General features: G+C 39.2%; 1 protein-coding gene across 1 annotated transcript in view; it reads left to right on the top strand.

The window, feature by feature from the left end:
* Positions 1–1,669: 1,669 nt before the first annotated feature.
* BNC1 (basonuclin zinc finger protein 1) overlaps positions 1,670–18,427 on the top strand; it is a 73,204-nt gene continuing 56,446 nt past the window's right edge. The window contains exon 1 of the mRNA XM_064722061.1: positions 1,670–1,737. Coding sequence (XP_064578131.1) covers positions 1,729–1,737 — 9 coding nt within the window. The 5' untranslated portion in view covers positions 1,670–1,728. The remainder of the gene's footprint in view (positions 1,738–18,427) is intronic.

Here is an 18,427-nt window from a genome sequence, read left to right as displayed (position 1 = left end):
CTTTCAGCACTATGCTTTTAGAGCATCGACACATTTCAAAGAGGAAAGTAATGTGTCTTTAAATTCCTGTTTATAGAATTGAAGATTCTTTGATTCTGTTTCGAAATCATGATGATCATGACATAAAACAGGAGAGCTGTTTGTAAAATTAGTTGTCTGTAAGATCTCTATTATTCACATGCATTTTAAACCTTCTGAATTTGAAACGATCAATTTACTTGAAGCAGCTTAGTGAACTTCAATATTCTGGTGATTGTATGCTACACATTTACAAAAGATTCATTTAAGACATTTTTCTGTTTGTATGTCCCACATTTTATTGCAAAGCCAAATAAAGACTAGCAGTAATAAGCTCATGCATAGCATTAAATCAATATGATGTTTTTTCCCCAAGCTGCTTCCTTTCTGAATAGTTATAACAACACCTGGCATTAAAGAATTTCAGTATAGAAATTATACATACCAAAAACTTCATATTATGTTCTCAGATTGCCTGCTGTAATATGCTTCATTTATTTAATTATTTGAACTTTTTTGTCTGATTAATAAGTTGTTTCTGTAAACAGTTTCTTACGTGATTAACTGTGGACAGTTGGCTGACATTAGTTATTGTTTCCACTAAGACTCAATGAGATTGCAAAGGGCATAGAGTGATTAAAAGGTTCAAATTCTATACATCATGTAAGTATTAAATTATATTTGCTTGTTGCTATATGAAATCATATACAGTGGTAATAATAGAACAGTAAAGCTGTAACCACACCTTTCAAATTGATCTTCCAGAACTGTGTAACAACCTTTCAGCCTGGGTTAAAAGATGCTAGTTATTTTGGCAAAAAAGGTGCTAAGGTATTTTTCCCCTGTTTTTTCATATACACTATGCACAAGTATAGTTTGTGTATGTCACACAATGAATACATCATAGTCTCTTTTTCATACAGAGCGATTCATAGGATCCCCACCTCTGAGTCACTATTTTTAAATGAATTTATCTTCTCAGGAAGGTAAGTCGAATTCAGACAACTATTCAATTCTCGGTTTCTGTCACTGGTAGCTCTTCTTAGCTGTGGAAGCTTCTAGAAAAAGAGAAGGAAAAGGTTAATTTCCTTGTCACTTTCCCAAGTTTTACACCAATGTAGTTCTGCACATTGCTGTGGGATCACTTCCCCTTTCCACCACGTTAGAAGTCCAATTCAGACTTCCTATCGAACTCTTGCCATGCTGCCTGACAGCAAGGCCACCTCTTGGCTTCTTGGAGCAGCCAAGGACTGCGCTCCTCTCGGTGTCCGAGCTGTGGCCTCCTCCAGGGCCGGAGCGCTGCCTGCATGTGCGCCGGGGCTCCCCAAGCCTGCCGGGGCTCCCCAAGCCTGCCAGGGTCCCCCGGACCCGCTCTTGCCCCTCAGCCGGCGCTGCGGGCCGGCGGCACCGAGGGACGGCGCGGACCGGGGGCTGCAAAGCGCGCCCAGGTGCGGCGGAGCGGGGCCACAGCCGGCAGGTGACAGCCTCGCAGGTGACAGCCCCACCTGTGACAGCCCCGCAGGTGACAGCCTCGCAGGTGACAGCCCGGCAGGTGACAGCCCCACCTGTGCCCTGCCCCCGGGTCGGGCCGGCGAGCGTTAAATACCCAGCGGGCAGAGCCACCCGCCCCACAGCACAGGGGGCGCCGCCGTCGGTTCGGGTCGCCTCAGGGCTGGCCCCAGCGCCGCGTGCCTTGTGGTGCCGTCAGCCATGGAACCCGTGAGTAGCTTCCCGCCGGGCGGCTTCGGGACCGCGTGGTTGTGTGGTGTTGGGATGAGGGGCAGCCTCGCTGGAGCCTCAGGGTCGGGTCGGCGGCTGGAACGGCGCCTTGGGGGAGGCCGCTCGCTGCCAAGCTCCTGAGGGGGCCGTGCGGCGGGGCCGGGCCTCCCCCGTTCCCCGCCGGCCGCACGTGGCGGCGCCCGACGCCGAGGGGGCTCCGCGGGGCGGCGGGGACCGAGCGGCCCCTCACGGGGAACGGCCCCTGCCCAGCCCCAGGAAGGCTTTTGGCCTTAACTTTTTGACTTGTTTTTGTGTGTACGTGTTATTGCTTTTTTTCGTTAAGTGCCAGAGGGCACGATTTTTTGCCCTTTCTATTAGCAAGCTTGGGCGTTGCGCATTTAGGTGATGGTTAATTGCAACCTTGTAAAGCTGTTGATAGCAGTCAGGGAAGTGCTTTTGTGGTCGTAACTTATTGAAATATACAATTTCAATATGTTGTATGTTTACATGATCACTGAGAAATTGACAGCAGTATCGTAACTTATTGAAATATACATGTATGTTTACGTGTTCTCTGAGAAATTGACAGCAATATCACAACATCCTCTGAAGCCTCCTGGAAGACCCTGTGGTTTAATTGTGGTTATTTTGCTATTTAGGATAAATTCTCAGATTTAGCTTTGATTCTTGAATTTTAAGTGAGTTACACAAACTGTGGTTTTGTGTCATATGAGATAACATTTTAAGGTTGATTTCCTCCTCCATTCAAACATACCAACTTGGGTTTTGGCAGTACCTTTGGTTTTTCAACTACTAAGAGTCTGGGATATGTGGAGCTCTTGAGAGCAAGCATTCTCATAATGCTTATTGCTCACAGGTGGATGGGACATTTTCTCAAGTATAATGATGTCTACAAAAAGGCAGCTCTAAGAGTCACACAAAAATGTGTTAATGCCTTTCTTCCTTTGCACCGTAATACATTTGCTCTTGTAGTATTCTCTGCAATTCTTGTGGTGCAGTTGAGGATAACGTGTTACTTTCAAACAAATGAACTGCTTATCAATGAAATAGATTGTCTTAATTATGCAATTTCTTTTGATGTGTTTTTCCATTGGACGGTTCTTCAGTTGCTATATGTTTGCTTTGAAGGACAGTTTGGAAATAGTGAATGTAATTTTTAATCTTTAAGGGATGCTGGATGCTTCTACTAAAAAAAGGGGGAAAAATAACACCGCTCCTTTGACTCCTTTATAGTCTCACGTGAAAAAAGGAGTGGATAAAAGACACTTAATCAGCTGTTGGTGTGTATAATGGCTGTCCTCATTCTAGGTTTTTCTCCATTCTTTGTTATTTTTAAACCATTGTAATTAGATAAAGCGTGATGGTGTAAATTCCAGTTGGGATAGCAAACAAAAAATACAAACATGTGCAGGATTTAATTATTTTATGTAATAGAGGAGTCTGACAGCCATACGTGCAAATTTACAGCTGGACTAGAATGTATGACAGATAAATCATAAAACTCCATTGTTCAAAGTCAGAATGCCAAAGATAGCTTTGAGAGCCTTCAATGAAGGGAGTTCTTAGGTGGGATAGAAGACTGGATGTAAGTTTTGAGCATTTTGCCATAGACCATTACAAATATGTGACCATCTTGCTAATGCAGAAAGTTTTGCTTGAGGGAAGGCAAAAGCAAAAGGCTGCAAAATCAGGTTCTCAAGCTAGAAATGGTGTTTATCTGGGCAATCTTGAGTCTGTTACCTTGTGTATTATGGAATTCATTTAATTTTTTCTCATTATGTGCTTTTCCAGGCACATGGTTTGCTCATCTCACATAAAAGGGTAACACTGACATGCTGGGGATCTTTGGTTTGTCTTTTGCTCTCTGTAATGGGATAATCAGATAATCTTACTGTAAGACATAAAACTGAGATGTGGTGCACACATACATGCAAGTCCCTTGGCATTCCTTAATGGAACATTTCAATTTGGCAACCTGTTTTGTGGGAGTTTTTTTCTAATATATATTTTGGTGTTATTTTTCATGCAAGCAAAAAAACTTCAGTTTATCTCATAGAACCATGCTCCTTGGCAATATGGGAGGAGGATTCAAAGGACAGGGCCTGTTGAGGGATCATCACACATTGGATCTTCATTTCACTGGGCTTATTGGTAACAAAAAACAGACTACTAAAAGGATAACTGGGAAGAGAGCAGACTTCTGGTTTTTAAATGGATTTTGTAGCTGTTTGCTGACAACTTGTTTGAGAAATCTCTATTCCTGAGCTCTTTACCCTTTTGCATTGGCCCCCATCTGTTCTTGTCCTTCCTATCTCCCTTCGAATCTGTCACCTAAGTATGTTTCTTGTCCTCTGTTCCCCACGGAGGCAGGAACTTGCAGAAGGAATTTTATTTTTCTTCTACACCGTCTGAATGTTTTGAATATGTGGTGTAAAGGCATTCATTCTCCTCTCTGTTCTGGTACCTGTTGTTACACTGACCCACTTCCTTCAGCTAGCAGAAATATTTTGATTAAAATTTATGTTCAGTTGTAGCATACCCAGCAGTCCAGAGCTTCTGCAGGCTCTACTTCTTTATAAATGTTTATGACTTAACCCTTGCTGTACCGTTGTGCTGAGGAGGCATTCCTTTTCCCACACTGGGAAAAGAGGAGGACGGTGCTCTGATATTCAGAGTGTGGAGCCCTGGCAGGACCTGCACATGAAACCCCTGGTGTCTTACAAACAAGTTTTCTAAGATCACAGAGGGAACTGGGCTGCGGGCTTGGGTGCATGTCTTCAGCTTACATCTAACAAACACTCAATTACATTTGCATTTCTTTCATTCTAGTCCAGTTGTCACTCAGAATATTGATCTTCACAGTTGGTCTTTTATTCATCTTAGTATGCATATAATTTTTTTATATCTACTTCTGTGCCCATTTTTTAAGTACAAGCATATTTATAAATATATGAATCTCTGTTTTGGTATAGACTATTTAGTAGATGATGATGTAATTCATGTTTTTGGTCTATCCCACGTTGCTTCATACTTCCAAAGTCAGTTCTTACACCATGACTGGAAACAAATGCTGCTTCCTAGTGAAAAGTAATGTATGATACATGAAGTGTCAGGCAATTCATCAGGAGTAAGGAGGAGATGGCCCTAAGGCAAACAGTTTGCTCTTTAGAATATAATGGTTACTTAACCCTTTAACTTAGTGAGCACGTGTATGAGGAACAAACTGGGGGGAAAAAACCCTTCTCAAGAAGAAATACTAATTCTCTGTCTTGAGATATTTGTATATGACAACAAACCCTCAGCCTATCAGTGCTGATATTTATGAGCAATTGATTTAAATTATTAAAACTGTGTCTGATTGTCTTTCTTGTGAACTGTGGATAGTTATTTCAAGTGTTTTTAGTAGCATGTTCCCTGAATAAGAAATAGTGGCAGTCATTTTAGTGTCTTTTTGCCAACCTTGATTGTTGTATGTTTGTTTTCAACAAGAGCTGCAAAAACTGTATTACTTTCAGTGTGATTTCTTCCACAGATGGAAACCTAAAATGTATTCTTTAAATTGTGTAGAGAAATACTGATGGTCAGCTTGAATCCTAACCTACTGGAAAGCAAATTGGAAGTAGTTTTAGGAAGTGCAATATTAATAAGTACATTTGTTGATAGTGCAAGCCTTGCCTTATGTTTTGCTGCTTTACTTTTTTTATGAAAAGCCACACAGACTAGAAATTTGAACACATTTTGCACAGGAGGAGCAAATGAAATTGCCTAGATGTCTGCTTTTAAATCCACAAAATAAACCTGGTGAAGAGCAGGGGCCAGCCTTACTCTAAGAGCTGTGACCATTTGCTTGCTGTTATAGCCACAGATGCTTTTACCTGCAATAGTGTACAAAGAATCTTTGATACACTTTACATCTACTATTGTTATTATTTTGAAATAAAATTGATTTTGCCTTTTTGTATGAAGTGGTATGCATTTATATTTGCTCATGGCTTTTTTTAGTTGCTGTGTAACTACTGGTAGGTCAGTGTGTGCTTCTAGGAATCAGTATGTTTATTTTGTTGCCTTTTTTTTCCTTTGGTACAAGTTTTACAAAGGAAAAATATTTTTAACCATGTTATTCTTTGCATGGCTGCTGTTTTTATTTTAAAGTAGCTGGTTTAGACCCAGACTGAACAAAGTACTTAAACACATGTGCAACTTTAAGCCCAGGGACTATTCACAAACTTAGAAGTTGCATGCAAATTTTTGTCCCTGGGGCAAGATCAGACCCAGAGAAAGAGTTGTGGAGTTTGCTGTACGGCTTTTGGATTAGAAATCCTCTTGATTTAAGGCCTGAATAGTTTGTTTGGCTGAAGGGCAGTTAATGGGTGTTCTGATTGCAAGAGGGTAGAGCAGTGTCCTGGGTCTGCAGACATGAACATAAAACTGAAGAAGTTTTTACTGTTATTTTAGGTATGGGACCACAGCATGGTATGAAAAAAGGAATGTTGTCTGATGCTAACCCTTAACTTCTAATTCCTGTCTTTAAGGAAATACAAGGGTGGATTTACTAATTGTCACTGATAGCTCTCTGTCTGTGCTTTAGTTAGTCAAAAGTTTCTGGAAGAAGAGTGTGTTGTGTTTTTTTCTGTCCTTCCACCCCCCACCACCCTGCAGGAAAAAAAAAAAAAAAAAGAAAAAGAAAAAAAAAAAGACAATTACTTAGAAAAGGTTGAGCACAAAGCCCTCAGCTACTCCTGAAGGGGTTAATGCAGCAAAACTCTCGGAGACATCTGGCAGAAGCTGTGGGTGTTGGGTGTGGCAGATCCCAGGGCCGTACCAGTCTCTACAAGGGAGCTGTCATCCTCCTTGATTTATCCTTCCCTAATGTCACGGGGTATGGATGTTGAAACTGTGGCTAGAATGTGAAATACGAAAAACATGAAGATTATGATTTAGTGTCTGGGGAGGCTCATTGTTGGCCTCTGTTCACAAGTTGTAAGCATTGGAGGTAGCTTGACACAGGTTACAAAATCTGGTATGTAGCACAAAAAAAAAGGCAAGAATATTTTGGCGTTTGGAACTCCTACATGTGTTAGTGCACAAAAATGAGTGACGGCAACAATTAAATCAAAGGCTCTGCTGATGATATATTACATTGGAAACACATTGGAGGTGCTTGTAAATAACATTTAAATAAATGTACTTTCTGGTCCTTCATTTGCAAATAAATGTAACAGAAACAGTGGATGAAAAAATAAAGAATTAACTGTCTTCAGTAAAGACAGTTTTGATAAGTAACTGATAAATTCATAGAGCTCAGATATAAGAATATTGTGTTCATGGTTTGGCATGAATGCATCAATGAAAAGTGAAGTTTTAGTATAAATTTACAGGCAGATTCTTGAAATTGAAATAATGAAATTTATTTTTTTCTTTAATTTCTTCTATCCTGACCCAGTTAAATATTCTCTAATTACAGTGGTTGGCTCAATGTGAGTACTGTGGATTTTTTTTCAAAGTATCCTGATATAATAAATGTTAAATAATTTTATGCAATAAACTTTTTTCAGTTAGTTTTCTTGTTTCATTTCTTAAAGCATAATGATGAATAGGACTGTGCTTTCATGATGGTAGAATACAGATGTCTTAATCACAGAAGCTGTTAATACTTAAGTATCAACTTAAAGTATCAGCTAATTATATCTAGTGTGTGAAATGTTTTCTGATACAGCATGATGTATATGAAATTTCATGGATGAAGTTCTATTGTTTTGGACATACATGTATTATTTGATTGGATGATAATTCTGTTATAATCAATAAAAATGGTGTATTTTGAATTAAACTGTTCTCTACAATTCAGTTTCTAAAACAGGACATTCTTGAAAAATATCTAAGAATGTGATGTAAAATCTATGCTTGAAAAAGCTGTAATTTAGCCAGGTGATGCAGAAATTTATAATAAATAAGTTCCAGATTGGGAAATGCATTTTGGTGGATTCAGGTATGAATGACCAAAGGAATAAAGGGTATTTGTGCTGAGGAGCAAAACAGTGCTAAATTTCTATTGAGGGAAAAAATTAATTAGGCTTTTAGAATACTAGTGTAGCATATAAAACAATATGTTGTTCAAAGCCATATTTATGGTTTTCTCCTGGTTTTTTTTTTTTTTTTTTTTGTTGTAGTTTGGGGTTTTTGTGATCTGATTTGTTGAGTTTGCAGTCATTTTAAAGGACAGAAGTAGTGTTGTGCTGTTAATGAGGTATTTTAAATTGGTTGAGTCTTTGCCAGAGACAGTTCTTCACACTGACAGCTGGGAAGTTGTTTTCATCATAATGCACCTGGATGTATGAGGAAAATGCTACAGATCAGTTTATACACTCAGGAATATTTGTGAAACTGCTGGGTTTAGATGTGCTTTATCAAATGTTTTAAGAAATTTGCAGGATTTTCTGAGGTTTGGAGTAGGATTGTGTTTTGAAACGTTGCTGACATTGTATTCCCTAGGAAGTTCCACAGCTGGAATTGTATTGGGATTCCACACTAACCTGCTTCAAAGCAGGAAGCAGCTGCTTTTCTGATACCATTTTACATTGGAGCCTGTCTTGGCATTGCTTTATATTAATTTTGTACAGATCTGGATGATACAGCTGGTGCAATAGGAGCTGAGGGATGGTGAAGACTTAGGTATCAAATACGTGTTACTCAGTGGATTATCTTTCTGAATATCTCTGCAGTCTGAATCTTGTTTGGATTACCAGGTCATTTTGCTTCAGTTATGATGTTGGGATCTTTGTGTAATCTTATCTTTGCCTTCTTGCGTTGTCATGTAGTACCATCTGTGCTCATCAGCTGTAACTGTCTGGAGAAGTCTGGAGTAGTGGAATATGGAGCCAGTAAGAATTTTAGAACAATGTACTGGTAGTAAAAAAAAAAAAAAACAACAAAAAAAAAACCAAAAAAAAACACCCCAAAAAAGTAGGATCACAATATTGTAGGTATTCTCTCTCAAGACAATATATGTTTAGACTAGTCAAGATATCTGGAGGGAGTTTGAAGCCAGAGAAAATGGCTCAGCTATACAAGGCTAAATGCAGATATAAAAGGCAGCTACATGGATTCATTATATATGCATAGACCAAGAAATGAACCAAGTGATGATCTGTAAGGTCAGACAATGATGTGCTAATGAATGTCAGCCTAGCCAGCATCTCTCATAAATGTAGTATGTTTATCAAAACATAAGGATTGGCATTTTTCAGAAACAAAAGCCTTAGTTTTTGTATCCTGCTGTCTGCATGAAAGTAAAAGGTTTGAGAAACCCTTTACCAGCAGTGTCTTCTGCTTCCTTGTCTCCACAGTTGTTTGTATGAATGGCACTCACTAGTGTGCATCAGACACAAGTTGTTACTCATGTCTTGTCATGATCAGTCAGTTGCCCTGTTTAATGTCCAAAGAGTTTTCCTGGTAAATACAGGAATGAGTTTCCAACAACCAGGCTTCTCTGCTGTTTTGTATTACACCTACCTGCAAAACTGAGATCAGCTGCTTTTCCACTTATGGATGCCTTCATTTGGGAGATATGTTGAAAAAGTTGTCATGGAAAGAAGAATTGTTCTTAATAGGTACAGAAAGTCCCTTTTAATTATAGAAAAGGATCTAGGCGCACATAGAAATTCAAATATATTGGAAATAGGTTTCCCAAATCTTTGAATCTTTTCAAAATCATATTTCCAAAGTGAGTAGACCACTCGAGGAAGTTTCATGCATTTATTAAGAGCTTAGTTTCAGATTGTGAGAAATGTGTTTTTGCTTCATCTTTCACTGAGTTGTTTTTGTTAACTTAGTCCATTCACTATCCTACAGACTGGTAATGAAGCATCTAGAAACCTAAAGTGAAGTTGTCTTAATTCTTATACCTATCTTCATACAGATGTGAAAACTTCAGAAGGATGACAGCTGAGAATAGCTTTTCATTTGCAAAAACATTGCACACATCTCTGCATCTTGCTGTACTTAGCAAAGCAGCTTTATTTGTGCAAGGAAAAGTAACTTTTTTTAGAATACAGGTTTTTCTTATGCAATCCCATTCAAGACCCTGAGTATTATTGCAGGCTGTGAATAGGCTTTCGATCATTTGAGTCTTAAGAAATTAATCCTGTTTGGTTTATTCATCCTTTTTTCAAAGAGACTGAATCACATGGTTAATTTGGAACATCCAGTTATTTTTTTTTTCATAATGATGCTAAAAACAACTTGTTTTGTTGTTGTTTAGAGTATGTCTGTGGGAAAGTATACAGGAAAGTATAGTATATGGCCTGCTTCAAGTCTAAACATGATTGCAAACGTATATACAGTGAAATGAAACACCTTCAAGATTTGAATCTAACCTGTCTGTCAGTTGCCACATTACAATATTCTAAAATCCATCGACCATTCTTGGGCCGGTTACTATTAATAATCCAGAATTTGCTGTGAATTTAAGCTGAACATATTATCTTTGGTTTTTATGGGGTTTTGTATTTTAAGATGAAACTTCACCATAACTGAGAATTCCACATCTCAAGCAATAACACTTTGAACTTAAGTGCAGGCATTTGGAAACTTTTGGTGAGCCATGATGTTCGTGACCACTGTGATAAATAAGATGCGGGTTGGAAACTACTTACTCAAACTGGAACTGTTCCTCCATTAAATCAGGGAAATTATTCCTTGGAGTAGCTGTTCGGCAGTGTGGATAAGAGATTCACAATCTGTCTGAAAAACCACATGCATATTTTCCAAGAGTGTTACACATTAGCTTCTGTTCGGTCAAGCAGAAGCTAATGCTTTCTCTGTAGCTAAATCCTCCTTGGTTTAAAGGCAATATTCTTTGCTTTCTGTCCTAAATATTACATAGGAGTTCTGTCTGCTGTTAAAGCTCTCATTCTCCACCCAGATGTAGCTGCATTTCAATGGAGAGGGAAAAGATCCCTGTGGATCTCTTTCCTCACTTGCCATGGGGGCGGGCAGGGGGGTAATGAATTGCTTGTAGAGGAGTTTTCAGTATGTACATGAAGTGTGCCGCTACGGAAGTCTGAAGTTATTTACTTTCAAGATGAATAGTTCTTTAAGAGATGGGTTAAACATTCTGCCTAATATGCAAGACATTAAGTCTCTAAGAAGTCATTGTACATATCATTTGAAACAGCATAACCCCTCCCTCCATCTTAAGTTTATAGCAACAATAAGCCTTGCAGATGCTTTTCCTGGGAATTAAGGACCAGCTGGGGTAAACAGACCTCAAACTATCCTCTTAGCCAGTCATTAATCTTCAGGGAAAGCCTTTGCTTTGATCATTATTGCTAAAATATGCCTAGTGCAGCCTGGGCTTACATGCCAGTAAAAGCAAAGTAGTATTTTGCCAAAACATGAATATTCTTTTGTTTGTCTAGTAGCCCTATGTCTTGGACTCATTTTTGATGTGTGTAAACATGCTTGTGTATATGTGTGTGCACACAAACAGACATGAGGGCATGAGTTTCCCAGTTAAATTATTCATCCTGCCTTTATAGCACTCTAAATTAAGTGGGGTGTCTGACTCAATGCTGTTGTATCAATCAGTTTTTCAGTTAGCTTTGCTTTGTCTCAAAACTTGTGAAAAGTCTTGGATCAGGCATCTTTGATTGTGAAAATTAAGAAATTCTTTGCCCATTTTTGACCTTATGAAGACCCAGTTTTAGTTACCCCAGGGTATCTCCCTGAGGACCAGAAAGAATCAGGAACTGTGCAGTGTAATGTATGCCAGCCTGGCCCTTCCTTGTGCAAGCTGATTGAGAGTTGTGTTGGTGCTCAAAATTAAATAGCTGACAAATAACAAACTAATATTTTTCTTGCCTTTTTAGAAGGGACTTGTTGCTGTGCAGTGTATCTAGTAAATAATCAGAGGTTTCAGAAGTCAGCTGTAGTACAGTATTTCTGTATACAGGTCACAGAGCTGAAAGTCCAGCAGACAGTCTTCCTGACCTTCCAGGCTTTAGATTTCCTGAAGTGTGGCAAATACAGAACTGAGATTGGAGGTGCCATGAATCACTCTTTCCTGATGAGCTAGCCATGTGTTGTGTGTTAGGCAGTGTCTTCTAGTCAAGAGCTAACAAGCAAACAATATGCACTTCAGATATTTGCTGCTTTTTGCAAAATGACCTGTATTACTTGTATATACTTAAGCCTGGATTAAGAAAGATATTCCGTGTTAAAATGTAAAGTTTCACTAGAGACCAATTCTTTGTGAAATTCTACAGACATCCCTGAATTTAAGAAAATATTGGTGTTTGTTGAAGGAAGAAAAGTCCCAAATTCTGTAGTTAACTCTGTTGGTGGGATGGGGGTGTTCTTTATTTTCTTTTGTGTTGTCTGTCAGAAGTAGAGGTTGTTGCATGAGACATCAGGCACTGTAGCAACATAAAAGGAGGTGCATGGAGTTGACAATTGGATTGTATTGAACAGATCCAGAAGAAGGGAGCTGTTTCACAACCTGTGTCCTTTGCCCTAAAAGACTTTTGGATCTTCCCGCTACCGCCAATGTTGATTTTCTTTGTTCTGTGTTCCCTAAGGGGAATCATCAAAGAAGCAAGAGAAGGAAATCATTCTTATATCTTCTTGCCAACAGCATTTTCCCTATTTTACTATAAATGAGCACTGTGAAGGAAGTGGAGCGGGGGAAAAAATAATTCTGCAGACCTTAAACACCCTGAGCAAAATCTCAGCTGTTGCAGAGTGTGAAGCTTATGGTTGCTCTTGAGAGCCCTGATGGACCTTCTTGCAAGAATCAAGCAGCTGGAATGAAGGCTCTTGCTGGTAGAGGGCTGGGTGTAATCAATTACTCTATGGTCTGATCAAAGATAAAAGTGTATTATGTACAGCATATGTAATGTGAATTTAGAATATTTTTTTCTGTGCTTAAGCCATATATTTTATATTACAAGAATTCACCTCTGTGATACACTGCAATGAGCTTCAATGGGCAGAAAACCCATTGCACTTCATTTGCTCCCCAGTGCAGTTGCCCATGCAATTTTTCATTATTGTTGAGAAGAATATTTCGGAAAAGCAGTCGATACAGTTGCTTGATCTTGTGTCTTGGTATCAGATTTTTTTTTTTCACAACCCCCTCTCCCAAAAGTACAAAGCAATAAATAGGTAGGCATGATGCTCTGTAAAAATGGGTTTTTGACCTCTCCATTTATTGGTATACCTTTAACCTTGCAGCTTTCTAACAGTCTCTGCTTGGTCCCACTTTACACTCTGTAAAAAGAGAAGTTACTGTTAGTGTAGCAGCAGTAGTGTTACTTTATTTTTTTGAACAGTTTTTAAACTGTTTCTCATGTATTAAGGGAGTCTTTAATTAAAGGTATTGGTTGCAATTTCTCTTTGTATTTCTGCTCAGGCTGACTATTTTGTATTTAAAAATTTGTTTTTGCTGTGCATTATAGATGTGCAGGCTATTAGTATTTAAGTAACTTCTTTGCCTCTACAGACACTTCAACTACAGTAGGTAAGAAAATCCAAGTGTCCAATATAAATTCATTACAGAAGCTGCATGATTATTGTTTAGCTCATTCCCATCATCCCTTGAAGTTACTTTGCTTTTCTTGTTAGTAGACATCCCTGGATGTCTCATGCCTGAGAAGTCACTTGAGAATTCCTGTCTGTTTTCCTGTGCTGCAGGAAAAGTGCCTGCATGTTCCCCAGCTCCACAGAACCATTGCCAGCATTTTTCTTTTGCTTCCTAGCAACTGCCAATTTGGCAAAAATGAATGTGTGGGACCTGGAACTTTCTAAACTGCAGGAGATGCAGAAACAAGGGTCTGTTTGTATTGCATGAATGTGTTTTATAGTCCTTGAATAGCCAAGAGGTGTCAGTGTCACCAGCCTGCCAGCATGATAGATCAAGGAATAAATTTTCAGGGCAAAAGATATCCCTTCTCTGTAAGAGGTGTTTGTAGAAGAGAGCAAATGCAGCATGGGGAAACCACGAGTGTGTGATACCATTTGTGTTTAACTAATGGCCTTCAGCCTGGGACAGTGTGCCCTCGCTGCAGGCAGGAGCAGGAATGCAAATTTAACAGGGATGGCTTTAAAGGACTGCATTATACAGATGCAGCATTTTCAGATAGCCATGGCAAGATAATCTTGTCACCATAAATCTGCCAGCTCACTTGAATTTTGCAGCCCACACTCAGCTTTGTGCATCTTCCACTAAATTATTGTTGGTTTAAGCTTAGTCTGAGGAGCACTGACAATTGCTGCCAGTTGTGTGGAATACAGTGTGCACGTGTGAAAACTGTCACACCTGTGCCTCATCCCTCATTCACTGAGGGAAGCCTATGTTGTCCTACTTTTCATTTCTAAAAGGTGGTTTTTCCTCCACCGCTAAAATTGCATAGATCAGTCTCGTTTTGATCAAGCTAATACCAGTTGCTTGTTGTTGCTTAAAAGAAAAAATAAGAAAAAACCTGAACAGTACAAAAACACCCCCAAACATTTGAGATTTTGTTCTCTGCATTTGTCTTCTCTACTTGCCTCATCTGCAGACATTCTTCTGTGTAGTATTTCTGATAGAAACTGGGGAGCAACTTGCTCTGCACTGAGAATTCATGACTAAATGTTCTTTTTTAGTGTTTTGCTTCTTTAAGCACATTTAAATTCTAACATTTGAAGCACCTGATTAATTTTTTCAGAATGCTGGAAACAAGTTATCCCCTGGCTGAGATCTTATACAAAACATTTCAGCCTGCAGCAAGCTTTTCTGTTTAATCTGGAGTTTTTGTAAACCCTCAGAAACTCAGGTTTATAATTGAAGTGACAGCACAACCCTAATTGTAGCACTACTGGCACACCTCCACAACTAAAAGCATACATTGCTGCCATTTTTAAAAATAAAATTAAGCCCTAGTGTGTTAGGCAGTGGACTTTATGCTTCCTGCAGTTTTCTGCAATTTTAGAGAAATCTGAAAGTTACAATTTGTTGCATGGAGGATGGATAATCTACAACTGGCATAAGGCAGTGTGATTCAGTTGGAGGCAGTGATACTGTGTAGATTAGCCTGAGGTGACAGAGTAGCATAATAAATTTTAGAAGTGTGAGATGTGAAGGGAACTTGTGTTTTCTCAGGTGGAATAGATGAGTATTTTTATGTGTTTTGAGGGATTTTTTTTGTCTTCAATAATACTGAAAGTGTCTTGAAATTTCCAGTCACATTTTGTACTAGGAAACATCTTTTCAGAAAAAAAAGAGCTGCTTTCTTAACTACATTTCATGCACAACTTATCCTTTCTGTGAATTGTTGAAGAAAAATAGAAATGCTCTGTACTCTTAAATCAGACCTAAGGGGCCTGAGCTGCTGGGTGGTCCCAAGGACATGATATCCTGCCAGCCACATTTTGCATTGTATAGTGACAGATGTGGGTGAGGAGAACAGACCAGTGTCATCTCCCCTTCTCAGGCATGTCTCATAATACTTGTTAGCATATGAATGTGCAATTCTTTATATAATCACCTGTAATTCTCTGTGGTGTAACACATCTAGCCTTGGGACTCCAGGTCCTTGGCAGGCACATAATTGCACATTAGATACTGCCTGTTAATTTCAGTTGTCAGGAGTGACAAGTGGAGCAGAGTATCAAAACAGTCGTATCTTAACAAGTGGGAGGATGAAAAAGCACTTTGAAAAGGCTTGTATTCAGCTCAACAGCCAGAAGTCATGACTGTGTGGACAATTGAGGGCTCTCTGCTAACAGTTCTCAATTAGCTGAGGTCTAACACTTTTCACACTTTTCCAGGGCTACTGAACTTTGCCTTGCACTTCTGTCACTATAAACCTTCTTTGCCCCTGCCAGCAAAGCTTCTGCTGCCCCTGGCTCAGTGTGAAGAGAAGGTGCAGCCACCCCCAGCCTGGCCCCACTGAAGCCAGCACAGGTCCTGGCTGTGTTTGAGCTGTAAGGGCACAGCGCAAGGTGCCCACTGCACGGTTGCTGCATTTGCAGCTCTCCAGGCTGTGTCCCAACCCTCCTCCTGTTTTTCCAGAGCTGTGCCAGAGACACAAAGGCACAATGCTGTGTTAGCAGCTGGACACTCCTCCTCCCTGTGACAGAAGGGAGCTGATGGGTGAGTGTTTTAGAAGATAAATGGTGACCCTGTCTTGGAGGAGTCTCTTCTGATCCAGACTGAGGTCTGCCTGTGCAAAGAGAAACTTAAATTGCAGATACTATTGCTTGTACTACTTTTGTTGTAGGGGCTGATAAACATTTTGTCGTTTAACATTTGTTAATCTAAGACACCCTGCAAGTATCCTCTTAAAAGGGCATATAAATGACAATATAAATTAATGTGCTTAGCACTTCAGGCAGACCTGCATGTATTTAAGAGTTTAATTGTACAGTTATGAATTTAATATTGCATTGCTTAACATTCTTGATAGTTATGCAGTAAGAGTCCTGCCCCTCATGTCAAATAGCTGTGTATTTCCCCAGAGCCCCCATGGGGAATTGTTCAAACCATATTTGGTTCTCCCTTGAAGAGTAAATGGGGGATGCACATGACAAAAATGACTGCAAACATACCAGTCTGCATCACTTCCACCAGCAGTTCTCACTGGTGTTATCTCTGACACTCAGGCTAACTTCTTGTAACCATCATGCAACATCATGAGTAATAATCTGTTGTTAACACACTGTCCATCAGACATGTTTACTCACAGAGTGACAGCTAACACATCTGGACTACATACCATGTTTGATCTGAAATACCAGACTCACTCTGCTCACAAAAGCATTCCATGGCTGTGCAGTTTAAAGCATAAAATATAAGGACTGTGTGATGTCTGATGTAATTTAAATATTTATAAGAATATTGGCTACTCTAAAATACATATTAACAAATATTGTCTAAAGATTATTACAGTTTGTAACATCTCTTGTAAGTGCATTTTTATGGTGTAATTGGTACTACAAAGTTAGACAAGCCTTTTTTGAACTAGGTTTTCTAATTGTACTGTTTAGTGGATGTGCTGTACAGTAGAACATAAAATACACATAAAATGTATCTCAGTGCTTCTAGTAGAGGTCCTGTGTCAAAGCACTCAGTTTTGAAGCCCAAGTATCTCCATTGTCATCAAAGCTGTATTGATGTAAATCAGGGATAGGAATTGCTGTATCCTATGCTTTATTGCAATGAAGGCTTTTCAGGTGTGGACTAAATCTTTTGCAGCTGTAGATGGGGACTGTAGAAAGCTCTCTTACCACCTGGGTGCCTCACACAGGGCTTTCTGTGGGCTGCAGTATTCCTCAGGGAATATTGCATCCATCCTCTGCTCTAGGCACCTTTCCAGATGACTTTAGCACCTGAAGGGGAAGGGCAGCTCAGCCCCAGCCTGCTTCAGTCCCTCTTAGAACAGATCCAGAGCAGTTCACTTTGCCAGTGAAAATAACCTTTGATAGGCTTGGACCCAACAGTAAACATTTCCCTCAAGTCTATTGAGTGGCTGAGCTGACCCTGAGCATTTACCCTGTTCTTACCCCTAGTACAGGCAGAGTTACAGGTGCATTTCCTCTGGGAAGGAACCATGACCTGTATCTTTCTAACCATAACCTGTATATTTTCCAGTAGACTCTTGTACCTACAATATACAGGTGTAATACTTGACTATACAAAACAGAGCTTGCAGTCTAGTAAGATTTAGATCTGAAGAACTTTTAACACTTAATGAAAAGATCATCATTTCAGATCAATTGATTCAGTAAATTGTTTCTTAGAACATAATGGCTTTGTTTCCTTTCAAAATCTAAACTATTTATATGCTTCAAACTGAGAGTTTGTGTGCCTTATTGAAACTCACTAGCAATGGGTTTTCCTTTTAGATTCCTCATTAAATTTTCTCTCAAGATTCCATTAAAAAAATACTCCTAAACTAGATATTTGTTTTCAGGATGTAAATGAAGGAGATGACAGTAGGGAAATTGCAATAACTGACTTGGGACAAGACAGGAGATAATGGCTATTTCTCTGGATCTACTTTAGCAGGATACTGTGTAATGAGGTTTTTTTTGTAGGCTGAAAAAGTCTGACATGCACATGTGTCTTGTTTAAGGTGAAAAATCAAATAGTGCTTGGTGGTTTATTTGGAATGATGCTGTAAGGCAAGAAAAAGCACTCTTGCATATCACATGAAAAAAAGATCAAATAGACATTTCATGACTGGAAAAATGAGTACTAAAGGGGCTTACAAGACAGAAAAAGTGGCTATGCAGAGTTTTCTCTCAGTTCTTCCTTTAATGATCACCTGATTCCTTTAATGAATCTTCCTTGCTAGAGGAGCTCCACCTTTAGACAAAAATCATCATTAAAAGACTGTAATTTATATAAAATTATCCCTTGAATCTACTGTTCTTTATAAGCCTGTGTGTCATTTTGCAATTATTATTAATTCTCAGAGGAAAGGATATTTGGGTTTTTCCTTTGGTCTCTTACCCCCCAAGGGAAAGAGCATGTTTGGGGATTTTTACAGCACTCAATGGTTTACAAGGTGCACAGGAAATATTACAGAGAAAAATTTTCAAGTAATTTTGGCATCTAATGGAAATTAGAGCCTTACTTTTAAAATGATTCTGAATTATTAAATACCAAGGAAGATACTTCAAAATTAAG

This window comes from Zonotrichia leucophrys, chromosome 10 (assembly GCF_028769735.1).
Source record: "Zonotrichia leucophrys gambelii isolate GWCS_2022_RI chromosome 10, RI_Zleu_2.0, whole genome shotgun sequence".
Classification (NCBI taxonomy): Eukaryota; Metazoa; Chordata; class Aves; order Passeriformes; family Passerellidae; genus Zonotrichia; species Zonotrichia leucophrys.
This window is presented reverse-complemented; position numbering and strand designations above follow the sequence as displayed.